Below are 15,013 nucleotides of genomic sequence, written 5' to 3'. Positions count from 1 at the left end.
CTGGGGTTGGAGGTTGGAATGTTCTGATTCCCTTAAGATTTGTGCAGAAAGGAAGCAGTGCAACGGGACAACTTGAGCACCATTGTTGGACTTCGGAAACTTGATGTTGAATTCTGCTTGTACCACCATTGTCTGGGGTTCTGTTAGAATTTTTGAAAATTGTGTTTGCTTGTCGCCTTGATGCTTTCTGCCTCTTGTGACCTTTCATGTGGCATGTTGCTTCGGGTACTTAACACCCGGAGATCACTCAAAAGAAACACTTGGACGAGTCAACAGCAGAAGGGAGCCCTCTGCAAGCAGGAGCAGAAGACACACAGTGTCGTGTAGGAGTGGCACACAGTGGAGCTTCTAGGATCTCAGTGGTAACTGAGTGTTAGTCACGTCTAGCCTGAATTCTGCCACCAATTGACTTTACATACCAGGGACATTCTTGGAAAGATGTGGAGAAATGAATGTTGAAATTAAGTTATATTATTTGGACACGAGGAAATCTTGCTTCCAAAGTCCCTCTAGCCATAATTTTCAGAAAAATATGTGTTTTCAATAATATACCTGCTTGTTGGTGCTATTTTCAATTTTGGATGTCACTTAAAAATTACACCTAGATGAAGTCTGCTGACTCTGACATGAGTCTTTTTGTCAGGGTTGGTTAAGTTTTACGCTGCTCCGGGCGTCTGAGTTTAAATTATTGTGGCATTTTCAAAAACCTTGGGCACGGATTCCTGATGCCTCACTGCAAATGAAGTTGCCATTGATTACGTCATCAGTGTCAGGGTAGCCGCTGCACGTCGCCTGCGCCCTACACCTTGGCGAATCCGTGCCCAGCACACGGAGGAGACAGCCTGGCTGTGGAGCTCACTTCTGCTGATTTCCACCTGTAAGAAGTCTGGCCTGGACTCAAGGAGTGCACTGTTTGTGCAAGCCTTCTCAGGAGTAGAGACACACCGAAAGAAGCAGTTTCTGCCAGCAGAGTTTCCTCCCCAGTGTGCCCTCGGCCACGAGCCTCAGCCAGCACAGCCTTACCGGGGACAGGCCTGAGCTCATGCTTGCTAACGGCGTCCCTAGTCGAATGTGGCTTTGAAGTGCGGCACATAACACTGCCCCCTTGTAGATTCACAACGCATATTACAATGTCCAAGCTACATAGAACTCCCACTGTAGAGGACAGTGATGCTTGGCCATTCTAGAATTTCTCCCACTTGCTCAATGGACCACAGGGACCTGCCCTCCTCCCTTGCCCATGCCTGTGACCTGGATTTCAGCCTGCTGTGCAGGGACGGGGCACGAGGTGTTGTCACCCTGGTGGAGGTGGGGCCTCAGTTGGAGGTCGGTCGGAGACTTCTGCTTCCATCCCAATTGGACTGCTGGATTTCCACACTGGTGGCTGTAGCTACAAGTGCTGAACAGCCACCGTGGTGGGCTCGTGTTTGGCTGTCCTATGTGTGCCTCAGGGAGAGCGGTTGTCATCTCACACTGAGGGATGGTGGGAGCTGTGTGGTTGTAGTTCCCATAGGAGGACTCTGGAGTGGGGGCCATGCTCCGGAGCTGAGCATGTGCAGTGGCCATGGAGGGCCTGTGCTCTTCCCCTCTGCTGTCCATAGTATCTGACCTGCTGAACTACAGGGTCTGTGCAGCCCGGTGGGGTCTGGTCTTGCAGATGTGCAGGAGGCCCTTGTGGCCTTGCCTCCTATGCCTCTGTGGTCTGACCTTCTATCCCCTGTACTTTGATTTCCTCGGCTACTTTTTAAGTTGTGTTTGCAATGTCCAGTTTTATCTGATATTTAAGCTACCCCAAGTCATTCCTAGAACATGGACAGCTGTAAATAAATCTGCTTCCGGTTAAACCCAGAGCACCTGGCGACGTGGCCTTCCCCAGCAATGACCGCGAACACCTGATGTGGATTTGGGGTGTTTATCCTGCTGACTTCCTGCACAGCCCGGATGTGCTAGGCAATGTCAGGTCCATTCCACACCGAGTCCTGAGGACATGTGTGCTTCGCCACGTGAGTGTCTGCCACGCTTCCAGGGTGGGTGGCAGGTGGATTTCATCGTCCAGGACTCAGCATGCACCTGCTTCTTCAAATTGCAGAGTGAACAATTGAATCAGCTTTAAGCTTTTCCTGTCTTTGGAAGTCCCCATAGTTTCAATGGCCCTAAAACCTTTGTCTGACCTAGATTGACACAGGCCACCACCAGTGCAGCTCCAACGGGTGGGCGTGGCTTACAGGCCAGCGCCCCGCACCTTCTCCTGAGGACCCCGCTCCTGGATGGCGGTGTCGTGACAGTTCTCCAGGGATATGCATTGAGTCTCCTTTCGTTTGAAAACCAAAATCAAGCATCTTGCTTTTAGGAAGGCCAGTTCCTTTTCGTTCTCACTCTTGTGTGGGCTGTGATGTTGGGAGACTGTCATCATGGATGTCCATGTGTGTGTGCAAGTGTGTATATGTGTGTGTGTACGTGTGTGTATGCATATGTGCTGTGTGGGTGTGTATGTGTACATGTGTGTGTGCATGTGTACATGTGTGCATGTGTGTTTCAGTTCATAGTACCTGTACCATCTGCTGGCCATGGCACCCTCACAACACTGAAGCAACAAGGCCGAGGGACCAAGGAACCGACCATCTGCGAGTGAGCGGTCAGAAGGCTGGGAAGTGGGGGTGATTTGCGTCTGACGTTTCCTGCGAGGGACTGGGGTTAGAAGGTGGCCTGGGACCAGGTGACACTGGTCGGAAAGTGCCAGGCACTGCGGTAGCTGCAGGATTTTGTGTCTGCGGACACTGAGGACCTGAGGAAGAAGGGAGCAGAGACTTGGAGAGGTCTGACTTGCAGAATCACAGCCTGGTGAGCATGGGGAGGCTCCCTCTGCCGCCAGTGTCAGGGCGTCCTTTTCAGCCTGGAGGGGGACAAGCTGGACAAGCCTCATCACAGCTCACGACTCTGTCCACCCTCTCTTCTCCTAAGAGTCTACCGGGAGGCCTGGCGCAGCTCAGCCATGGCTTCCCACAGTATGAAAAGGCTCTGAGGAAGAAGCAGCCCCAGGGGAAAACCTGCACACACGGCCCTTCAGCTCCACCCCGTCGTGGGCACCCTCGTCTGTGTGCGCTCTGCCCCAACCCCTCGGCGCCTGCTCTCACGGGAATGAGCGCCTTCCCTGAGACTGCTGTGCACCCTCGTCTGACTTCCTGCAGGAGACGGCTTGGCCAGGCTGTGTGCTGGGTCCTCTCCCACCCGCGAGCTTCTGCCGACACCGCTGTCATCTCGCCGCAGGCACTTCTGTGCCGCGTGGGTGTTTGCACCCAGGTTCCGTGGCCATCCAACAGTGCATGCTGTGCCGTGTTAGGAAAGACCACACTTACTAACAAGACATTTGCATTATTTGTAGAGGATTTTCCTATTCTCAGGCCATCACTACGGCTGCAGAAGGTGCGTGGACCAGAAGATGGATGAAGAGGATGAAGGACAGGTAAGACCCGGGCCCCTCGGAACCTAGGAAGCTTCAGAAATCTCTGGAATGCCATGAAGGTGTGACTGCACCTGCCCAGTTGCAGGAGGGAGACGCCTTGGGGCTTGGGGGTCTGGATATCTTTGGTTCAGGCTTTGTGGCCATTACTTCCTTTTTGAGAGTAGGCAGTATGAACTCTACCACATGGCAGGGATTGGCTGCTGGCGCCGTGTGCTCCTGGAGGGCATCGTGTTAGGGTGAGGGTGACTTCTCGCTCGCCCAGCCCAGGAGTCGTGACTCTGAGAGGCTCTGTTTTTGGTAATCCAGCACAGCAGTGGTGTCAAGATGTACACCTGTACACCCCTCCTCCTGCCGCGTCCCCACCTCCAGGCACAAGGTGTAGAACACAGAGCCGACCTTAGCACCTGGTCTTCCTCAGGTCTGACAACAACCCTGATCTGTGGATCTGATATTCCAGGATTCCTTCTTTCCTCCAAAATAAACACTGCCAGTGTCGACTTAGGGTAGACGTGCCAGGGAAAGGAGCAAAGCCATCTCTACAGACTGTCAGAGGCTGGCTGGATTTCAGAGCCAGAAAGGAGAACTCCGACATGGATAATCCCTCTCTCGCCCCTGTGCCGGAGTGGCGGGGGTTCAATTTCAGCCCTAGGGGCTCATTCTAAAGGTGCTTATTCTAAATGCATTTTGTGACTGAGCTTCTTCCTCTCCGTCCTGGCCCTGCAGAGGGGTGAGGCATGGCTGGGAAGAAGCTTAGTGTTTCTGCAGCTTAGAATTGTTTGAAACACCAGGGCACCTGCACGTGTGTGCACTAGAACTCACCCGTGTGTTGTTACTACTCCAGGGCAGATAGCAGCTACAGTAATTGTTGTATCCGGGTGTGCAGCAATGTGCTAGACCCAGGGGTTGCTAGGATTCCAGGTCTCCAGGGGGCCACCGTGCAAGAGAGAGACCTAGAGTAGCAAGGCAATGGGATATGCATCCACTGCTGGTGTGTGCAGACTGTCACGGAAACACAGGGGAGAGTCCTTATGGGCCTGAGTGAGTCCAGGAAGACTTCTCAGAAGAGGCTACATTTAGGCCAGGGTGATTGTCTCTGTCAAACTGAAGGAGGCATAGGACTGGGTAATTGCTAACACCCGGACCGGGTCCTCAGGGCAGGTCACAGGTGCCTGCATTGTGAGCAGAGCCACTCCTGAAATGCTGTGGTGAATCAACTCTGCCTGTCCTCCCTGGGTGACGACTCAAATGCCTGCCCAAGGGCAGGGCCTGAGCCCGCTCAGGGAAGGATCAGAGACAGTCTGTGCCCATCGGGGTCTGGCCCGAGCCTCGCAGGCTGTGCTTCCTCCAGGCCTCACCCTGTTCTGTTTTTGTGTTCAGTCCCTCAAGCATCATGCAAGTTACTAGAGGTGTATTAGTTTGTGAGGTTAAGCAGCGCACGGCCGTGGGAATGCCTGGGACAGCTGTGGTGGAGGGAAGACCCCAGGGGCAGGAGTCTCAGTTTGAGCCCCTCCCTGCTCCCCAGAGAGGTTATCCAAGGGGTCCCAGAGGAGCAGTGGACGGACCTTCTGTGCAGGGTGTGGGTGCTGGGCTCAACCTCACAGACCCGTTGAGGGGACACTGGGTGTCTGCCCACCAACTGCCTCCCCTCAGTGCTCTCTGGCTCGTTGGGGCCAGGCTGAGCCAGCTGCGAAAGCTGGAGAAGCTACTCTGAGAGTGGTGGAGGCCAGACACGGCCACTCAGGGGACAGCGGTCACGTTTAGGGTCCGATCACGTGGCTCAGAGTGGCCAGCGCTCCCAGCTGATGGCTTTGGCTGAAGGCACCCAGTGTCTGTCTCCTTCACCTGTACGTCTTGGCTGAGGTTCCTCTGAACAGCTGTCTTGGTCCAGTCTGAACAGTAGGCTCTGACCCCTTGGAGCCGGGACGGTTGACACCAGGCAAGCATCCTTATCCAGTGGGTGAGGACCAGGACCCGGGGTACCAGCACAGCACAGACCACTGAGAGACACACACTGTCACACTGCTTAGGGCCAGGGCAGCCCTCATTCGGGGACTAGGTGCAGAACCCCTACGTACAGGCTCACTGGGAGGCTTAGAAACGAGAACAGCCAGGTACTGGGAAAATCCAGATAGGGTTATTATCATCAATCTCACTTTGATATGGACTCCTCATACATTTCCACATTTGAAAACATCCATCAGTTGCTGATGGATAGATGACAATTATGAATGGCAACCGACTCAATCCAGGGCATTTTTTTTTTTTTTGAAATAAGAGAGCTTGCAACACACTGAAGTTGGTGAAAATATTTGATGAGCAGGCATTCATTTTCACTTGAGCCAATGTTTCCTGCGATATCATTGCATGCCCCGGCTTTGCTGCTGCTCTGACGGCACCGATGTCAAGCCTCTTCTGTGTTGCAGGCACTGCACTAAGCATGTCATCCATTCATTCAACACGTGTTTATCGAGCGTATGCCATGTCCAGCACTGTTTAAATACAGAGAACAGTGCTACATAAGTGGGGGGAGGGAGGTCAATCTACAGAGCTCAACATAAGTAGTCTATGAAGGAGAACCAAAAGAGCCATGTCATATCATTCAGCATAGTCATTTCGGACACTGAGGTGGGTGCATGGTGTCTTCTCGCAGTAACCTGGGAGACAGGCTGGGTGAGAAAACTGAGCATTGGGGATTTTGCACAAATTGTCTGAGACTGCATGGCTAGAACACAGCAAAGCTGAAGTTTTACAGAGCAGTCTGAATCCAGAGCTGAAAGTCACGTGTAGTGTTAGGGTCCGAAAATGCCCACCACCTGAGGAACAACTCCAAGAGACTTTCTCTCATGCAACCAGCAAAGGGTTAAAGATTTATTGATCCAACATGTTGGGGCTCTCTGAACATACAAGAACAGAGGAGCCGTGAGGAACTACAGCATAGGGTTTATAAAGGCAAAAACCACAAAATCGGGAGGGGAAGAGAATACACAGTTGCTAAAATCTTACAATCAGCAATTATGATCGTAAGACATAGACAAATCACATCTTTATCATTAACCCAGGTGCAACCTTTCTACTTTCAAGCTTGAGCAATCATGCTAGGGGGTTTCTGTGCTCTGCCAAGCGTGATGCAGTGCACTGCTATTGTCCAACTATTTGAGATCATAGTTTCAGACCAGAGTCTCATGTCGCTCCCCCTCTTCATGGAGGAACGACACTAAACCCTGCCTAGACTTCATATCCGAGTCACGGCACCATTATGTCGCTCCCCCTCTTCATGGAGGAACGACACTAAACCCTGCCTAGGCTTCCTATCCGAGTCACGGCACCATTATGTCGCTCCCCCTCTTCGTGGAGGAATGACACAGGACCCTGCGCTGTTCTTTTGTCTGCTCGGCCCTCCCCGGGTTTGCTGCTGGTTCTTCCCGGGTTGGCTACCGTCCCTTCCACCTCCGTGTTCCTTCAGATAGATGTTCCTGGTGCATGTTGTCTCTCTCCTCCTTTATAGTCCTCTTCCACCAATCCCAACTCTGCTACCCACACGCTGAGTACGCTGCTCTCCTCCAATCAGGAGCAGGATCAGCTCCTGCAGGTCATCACTCAAGTTGGCGAGAGGCAGCTGCGTAGAAGTTGTTACTCCCTTCTCAGCGCCATATTGTGGGAGAGCAGATGCATAGAATAAGTCTTAATTCCAGTAACTTAGTCTAGTCCGAGTTGCTCCCCACAGTCTCACGGTGGGGGGGGGGGTGCTTTCCCAGAATGGAGTCTCAAGTGCTCCAAAATGGAGTCCCTACTGTCAAGGTGCTACTTCACTCTGTCTTATTTTCACAGCTGCACCAGGAAGGTTTAAACCTGTAAGCTTAAGCTTAACTTTTGACACCTGCACATATACAATTTTAACTCTTCAGTAGTCCATTCTGCTGCTGCAGCTTGAGGATCCCTGGTCCGAAAATCCAAACTCCAAATCTGAGCACTTGCATGAAACCACGAGTAGGAATTTCTATACCATGAAGCTTTGTTTCATGCACAAAAATCACTACATATGTTGTATAAATTACCTTCAGACTATGTATATAAGGTGCCTATGAACCGTAAATGAATTTTGTGCTAAGGCGTAGGTCCCATGTCTCAGATATGTCACTATGGATATGCAAAAATTCCCAAGTCTGAAATCCAAAGCACTCTGGCCCCAAGCACTTTGGATAAAGGATGCTCAACCTGTACTTGCGAAAGGGGTTTGCATCCTTCAGAAAGCCATGCGTAAGGAGAAGTCCCATGGGGAGGCTGAGCAGGTGGACACCACTTGGAGGATGGAAATTGTGTTAAGCAAAGGGCATTTCCTGGTCACAGTGGTGTGATGCCCTCAAAGTATGAAGGAAATGAACATGAAGGAAATGAACAGATGTCCAGGCCCTTGGCACCTGCTGGGTTGAAGGGACAAGTCTAGGAAGAGGGTGAGCTACACAGCAGGTGGTCTCTGCCTAAGCTGCCCTCCCCCGTGCTCCTGCCCCCTTCCATCCTTGTTGCTGTGTGCCAGAAGGAAATGTAACAAAATGAAGGTCTTCTTGGCAAAAACAAAAGTTAGGAGGAATACGTTATGGAAAGGATGAAGGGTGGGATAGAATGGGGAGAGGTAGGCGGTCTGGACAGAGGTGGGGTGGGAGGAGCGAGGTGGATTGGCTGGAGAGAAAGGATGAAGTGCCATCTTTCTTTCCAAGAGGCTCAGGGGAGGTCCACCCTCCTCTGCTCACCTTGAACGTCTGAATAAGACTCTGTGCCTCTCGTTTCCCCGGCTCTGGGAAACAGACCGTGTTTCGTTCTGTGTCCTCGCTTCCCCTGCGTTTTTGAGCCCTGGTTAACAGCCTGTGCCAGGGCAGCCAACTCATCATCACTCTGTGGCCAGCTGCTGTGGACTTCTGGCGCAGCTGTGTGTCTGCAGCGGCAGGGACACGTGTTGCCTCTGGGCACGGAAACGTGTCTCAGAGGACCCTGAAGGGGAGATCTTCCCCGGGGCTGACTCCCAGCTGACTGGGAGTGCGCGGGGGACAGCAGACCCTGGCACAGGAGGGCGATGAAGGTGACAGTGACCTGGCAGGGGATGCCGTTAGGGAGGACAAGTGCTGGAAGCAGTCAGATGTTAGTGAGATGCAGAGGAAACAGTTTAAGCTGGTGGGAGCAGGTGGCTGGATGCATGGTGTCTGAGAGCTTCAGCAGAGAAAGTGGAGGACTTTGCAGAGCTTACCGCGTAGAATGGCAAATCTGTTGATTAGTTCATTTCGCGACTTCTTTGGAAGCCTGAAAGCTGGCTCTTTCTCGCTCCTGATGGGACTGCCTGCTTGGGAAGACGTCTCCTTGATGGCTGGGGGAACAGAGGGTGCCCTCCCGTGGAGATGCTGCTTCTGGGGGTGAGGGTGAGGCCTGGCGACCCCAGGGGTCCTGCCGTATGCCTCTGGGTGATCAGAACAGGAAACCGATCTGTGTGTTTTCCCCACCATGTGACACCTGAGGGAAAGGACCTCTCACCTGACTTGGGCTCCACTGGAGTGTGAGTTTTTAAAGAACCAGGCAGGCTGCTCAGAGCAAGGGGCAGGAGTGGTCTGTACTCTGAGGCTGACGCAGGACAAGGTCCTCAGAGATTTGGTAAACACACAAGGGTCTTCAAAATATTATTGGAAAATGTGTATTATGAAAAAGCTATGTATGGATTTCAATTTTTTGCACTAACATAAACTTAGCTTTTAATTTTAATTTTCTTTTTTAAAAATATTTATTTGATAAGTAGAGTCACAGAAAGAGAAAGGGAGAGACAGAGAGAGAAGTCTTCCATCCGTTGGTTCACTCCCCAAATGGCTGCAATGGCCAGAGCTGGGCCAGTCTGAAGCCAGGAGCCAGGAGCTTCTTCTGGGTCTCCCATGTGGATGCAGGGGCCCAAGCACTTGGGTCATCTTCTACTGCTTTCCCAGGCCATGGCAAGGAGTTGGATGGGAAGAGGAGCAGCCGGGACTAGAACAGGCGCCCAGATGGGATACAGGTGCTGCAGGTGGAGGCTTAGCCCACTAGGCCACAGCACCGGCCCCATTAACTTAGCTTTCATTTTCATTTTCTGCCAATGTTTTGCCATCGTTGGTACCCAGATCATTTCATTTTCTAGTGGAGTGGTTCTCGAACTTTGGCACACCATCAGAATCACCTGGAGGCCTTCTTAGCACCCAGCTTCTGGGCCCTGTCCCCAGAGCTTCTGGCCAGGCAGGTCTAGGGCTGTGTGTGTGTGTGACAGTTTGACTCTCCAACATGCCTTCAGGAGATGCCAGTGCTGCGGGCCCAGGTACCTCATTTTGACAGCCAGTGTCCTAGAATTCTATTTTTAACTTCTGAACCATTTGCAGCTACCATCTATGAAGCTGGAGCTTTGAAAATGAGCCTGCTTTTTTTTTTTCCTCCAAGTGATCCCACTCATCCAGAAATTTTAAAAACGGAGAATGTAGATAACTAGGTGGCTGAGAATGGCTTAAATAGAATCCATGACACGAATCCGTGGCACTCATTCCCAGGCTGTCTCTGAGGGCCATCTGGAGGATGCATATTTAAAAATCTCATGCCAGAAGCACGTTCGTGTCACGGGGCAGCCTTCTGACTGCTCCTTTCCCGTCTGGTTCTCTGCGCTCACTTATTCCCCGGTAGATCGTTCCACAAGGGTGGATCCGTTCTCTCTAGCAGGTCTGCCTGTGGATTTTCAGGGTTTTGTTCTGAGCTCTCCGCCTTTCCAGCTGTGACGGGTGCCCCTGATTCAAGTTCTTTGGTATCTGGGAGGTGTAGTGGGAACCACTGTGATACCTCCTTCGTAGGGTTGAGAATTAGTTAGTATCTGGCAGGCACTTCACTCGCTATCCTGTGCACGGGAGGGTTCAGACATGTTGGGAAATGTCGTATTCTCATTGTCATCACATCCGTGTCTGTAAGTCACACGTCCGGATCTCCGCCTGTGGATTTGCTCCGACCTCCAGGCCTCTATGAATAGGCCTCCTGGCAAGCTTGCAAGTCCTCAAGCAGTGGGGGCCCCGAGCCCTGCCTCTGCCATGCCTCCCGTCCTGTGTACTGCCCCATCTCCCTGTCACCGTGGCTGTTCAGCACAGCCCTCGCCTTCTTCCCGAGTTGAAAAACTCCCTTCCAATCGGGTTTCTCTCATCCCTCTCCCTTGGTCAACTGCTGACACTTGTTGATGGTCCCTGGAAGGCCATGTTAGTGATTTCCCTCCCTCTATTTTCCTAGTCTCTCTCTCTCTCTCTCGTTCCTGCTACATATCCCTTTATGCCTGAAACCTATTACTCCCCAGTAAATTCCACTTTCCACCTGTTATCTGAAGACTACTGTGATGAAGTTCTTGGCATTCAGAGTCCTATACTGCAAACACTCATCCTGGGGCTTCCTTTGCAGCCTCCACACTGAACACCTGTCGCCATCCTCTTGGTCAGTGCCCTGGAGCCTGCATATCCAGCCACAGACTGAAAGACAGCTTGGTCTGAATTCCTAGAGACTTCTGTCTCTTTGCACGTGGTTCTTGGCTCAAAGACACAGACCATCTTTCATCTGCTATGAAATACCCTCTGCCATGGAACACTTCATGATTTGATAACTGCTAAAAAACCACCGCCTATTGAAACGTGACACGATGCTTTCATAGTACTTGAAATAAAGTTATAAATGCTAAAAAAGCTGTGTACACAGGTTTATGTCATTGCAGCCCTTGTACATCTGCTGAAAGGGAAATATAAGCCATATAAAAAGGCATGCCTAACAATTTCTTCATTTGGGGTCTGGATATTATTGAATCATTTCTTATCTCAGATCATTACTATTTTTTTCCTGAAATTTTTATTGTCCTTTAGGCAATTCCATGAGCATTGGAAGTCAGAAAGTTAATGAAAATATTTGAAATGAAAAGTGTTTTTTTTTTTTCAAAAAGATCACTAGCATTGGTAAATTACTACTTATTTATTTTTAAAAAGATTTATTTGCTTATTTATTTGAAAGACTTACTGGCCGGGGGGGGGGGGCAGGGGGAGGGAGAGAGAGAGAGAGAGAGATTTTCTATCTACAGGTACTTCCGCTGGTTCACTCCCCAGTTGCTGCAACGCTCAGGGCTGGGCCAGGCCAAAGCCAGGAGCCCAGAGTTTCTTCCGGGTGGCAGGGACCCAAGCACTTGGGCCATCTTCTGCTGCTTTTGCAGGCCATTAGCATGGAGCTGGATTGGCAGTGCAGCAGCTGGGACATGAAAAAGTGCCCACATGGGATGCTGGCATTGTAGGTGGTGGCTTTACCTGTTATGCCACAATACCTATAAATTACTGTTCAAACTGATCAACAAAAGACAAAGTTCAAATGACCAATGTCAGGAATGAAGACAGGTACATATTTCTATAGAACTATAGACACGGAGAGAGTAATAGGGATATTATGAGCACTTTTATGCCAATAACTTTGACAACTTGGGGTAGGTATTTGGTGCAGTGAGTAAGAGCACTAGGAGTGTCTGCATGCTGTATCTGGGTGCCTGGTTCAAGGCTTGGCGCTGCTCCCAATTCCACTTTCCTGCTAGAGTGCATCCTGGGAGGCAGCAGTTAAGTAGCTGAGTCCCTGATATCGTGTGGGAGACCCAGATTGAGTTCTGGGCTCCTGCCTTCAGCTTGGCCCAGCCCTGGCTGTAGCAGCATTTGAGGAGTGAGCCAGCACATGGGAGATCTCTCTTCTCTCTCACTTTGAAATAAAAATTAAAATAAATAAATACAAGTTAAAACAAATACATCTGAAAACATAGATGGAATAGACCAAAATCTTTGAAAAATAAAATAAATATTCTGAATAGGCTATGTCTATTTAAGAAATTAAGTCCATATTAAAAAATAAAGCCCTTTCCACAGAGAAAATTTCAGGGCCCAGTGGTTTCACTGGTGAGTTCTACCTAGTCTGCACAATGTTTTCCAAAAAAGAAGGAAGCACTCTCCTATTCATTTTATGAGGATGGTGAAACCCTGATACTAAAACCAGACACAAGTATTACAAGAAAACTTATGAACACAGACACGAAACTCTAATAAGATTCTCACAAATTGGTTGCACAATATTTCAAAAAGGTAAGACATCACATTCTGGAAGGGTTTTCCAAAGTTTGGGGTATTGGCCAACATTAAGTAAATCAATGTAATTCCCCATATGAGCAGACTGAGAAAGAAAAATTGTATAAAAATCTCAGCTGATGCAGGAAAAACCTTTGACAAAACTCAACAACAAATTCATGATAGAAACTTTCAGAGCATCAGGAATAGAAGGAAACTTTCTCAGTCTGATAACAAGGCATCCACACGCAGCCATTCACAGCGAAGGTGAGAACTGAACGTTTCCTTTGTGGGACAGGGAACAAGGCAAGGATGTACCCTTTCACAGCTATTTTTATTTTTACTAATTTTATTTTTAAAATTTAAATATTTCAGGGTCTGTCGCTGTGGCTCACTTGGTTATCCTCTGCCTGTGGCACCGGCATCCCATATTGGCACTGGATTCTGGTCCCGGTTGCTCCTCTTCCAGGCCAGCTCTCTGCTGTGGCCCAGGAGTGCAGTGGAGGATGGCCCAAGTGCTTGGGCCCTGCACCCCATGGGAGACCAGGAGGAAGCACCTGGCTCCTGGCTTCGGATCGGCGCAGCACCGGCCGTGGTGGCCATTTGGGGGGTGAACCAATGGAGGGAAGACCTTTCTCTCTGTAACTCTACCTGTCAAATAAATAAATAAATAAAAAATCTTTGAAAAAAATTTAAATATTTCATTGAAACATACCAAAACATGCAGATAAATATATATAAATATCCTCTGATCACTCTCATCCAATACCCAAATTAAGAACAAAATGTTGTTAGTGTTCCAAAAGTCCTCACTATTGCTCTCCATTTCTTTCTCTTTTAATGAGGGGAAAGAATATCTTGTCATTTATACAGCATGATTCTGTGAAGCAACATTTGTAACTAAAAATCAAATTACATGACAGCCACTCGTTTTTTGTCTTCCCCTACCTCTGTTAACTTTCACAAAGAAGAGAAAATATGTGATATTTGTGTTTATGGGTCTGGCTTATTTCACTTAGCATAATGATCTCCAGTTGCAACCATTTTCTTGCAAATGTTAGCATTTTATTCTTTTTTATGGCTGAGTAATATTCTGTAGTGCATATGTACACCAAATGTTCTTTACCTAATCAGCACTTGATGGACTTGATGGGTGGCTCCATATCTTAGCTATTGTGCATTGAGCTGCTATAAATGTGGGAGTGCAAGTAACTTTTCATACTCTGATTTCATTTCCTTCGGATATTTTTCCAGCACTGGGATTGCTGAGTCATATGGTAGATCTATTTTCGGTTTTCAGAGGAATCATCGTACTGTTTATCATAATAGTTGTACCAATTTGCATTCCCACCAGAGTGTATTCGGGCACCTTTTTCTTGACATCCTCACAAGCACTTGCTATTTTTTAATTTTTGGATGAGAGCCATTCTAACGGGGGTGAGCTGATATCTCACTGTGGTTTTCATTCGCATTTCCCTGATGACTGGTGATCCTGAGCATTTCTTCAGTTGTCTGTTGGCCATTTGTATTTTCTTCTTTGAAAAATGCCTCTTCTGGCCAGCGCCGCGGCTCACTAGGCTAATCTTCCGCCTTGCGGCGCCGGCACCCTAGGTTCTAGTCCCTGTCGGGGCGCTGGATTCTGTCCCGGTTGCCCCTCTTCCAGGCCAGCTCTCTGCTGTGGCCAGGGAGTGCAGTGGAGGATGGCCCAAGTGCTTGGGCCCTGCACCCAATGGGAGACCAGGAGAAGCACCTGGCTCCTGCCATCGGATCAGCATGGTGCACCCGCCGCAGCGGCCATTGGAGGGTGAACCAATGGCAAAGGAAGACCTTTCTCTCTGTCTCTCTCTCTCTCTCACTGTCCACTCTGCCTGTCAAAAAAAAAAAAAAAAAAAAAAAAAAAAAAAAAGCCTCCTCCTATCCTTTGCCAGTTTCTTACCTGGATTGTTAGTTTCGTTGTTGTGGAGTTTCTTGAGCTCCTGACTTATTCTGGATAGTGAACCTTTATCAGGTGCATCGTTTGCAAGTATTTTCTCCCATTCTTTCGGTTGCCTCTTCACCTTGTTGTTTCCTGTGCTGTGCACAGGCATCCGAGCTTGATGTAGTCCCATTGTTTGCTTTTACTGCCCGTGCTTCTGGGGTCTTATCTAAGAAGTTTTTGCATAGGCTGATGTCTTGCAGAGTTTCCCCTATGATTTCCTCTAGTAATGTCATGGCGTCAGGTCTTAGGTTTAGATCATTGATCCACTGTGAGTTGGTTTCTGTATAAGGTGCAAGGTAGGGAGTCTTGTTTCATGCTTCCGCATGTGTGGATCCAATTTTTTTAGCACCGTTTGTTGAAGAGACTGTTCTTCCTCCAGGGATTGATTTTAGCTTGGTTGTCAAATAGTTGGTTATGGATGTGTGGACTCGTTTCTGGGGTTTCTATTCTGTTCCGTTGGCC

The 15,013-nt window shown here is 49.4% G+C and overlaps 1 protein-coding gene across 3 annotated transcripts in view; it reads left to right on the top strand.

Annotated features, from left to right (window-relative positions):
- Positions 1-15,013, top strand: part of SHC3 (SHC adaptor protein 3) — a 178,502-nt gene that overhangs the window by 51,855 nt on the left and 111,634 nt on the right. For 2 of the 3 annotated variants that reach the window (XM_070065791.1, XM_070065785.1), the window contains one exon: positions 3,383-3,463. The exons of the other annotated variant lie outside the window; for it this stretch is intronic. In XM_070065791.1, the coding sequence (XP_069921892.1) occupies positions 3,383-3,463 (81 nt within the window). The remainder of the gene's footprint in view (positions 1-3,382; positions 3,464-15,013) is intronic. 3 annotated transcript variants of the gene reach the window in all.

Source organism: Oryctolagus cuniculus, chromosome 1, assembly GCF_964237555.1.
Source record: "Oryctolagus cuniculus chromosome 1, mOryCun1.1, whole genome shotgun sequence".
NCBI lineage: Eukaryota > Metazoa > Chordata > Mammalia > Lagomorpha > Leporidae > Oryctolagus > Oryctolagus cuniculus.
Note: the sequence above shows the minus strand (reverse complement) of the source record. Positions and strands in the feature narration are given on the sequence as shown.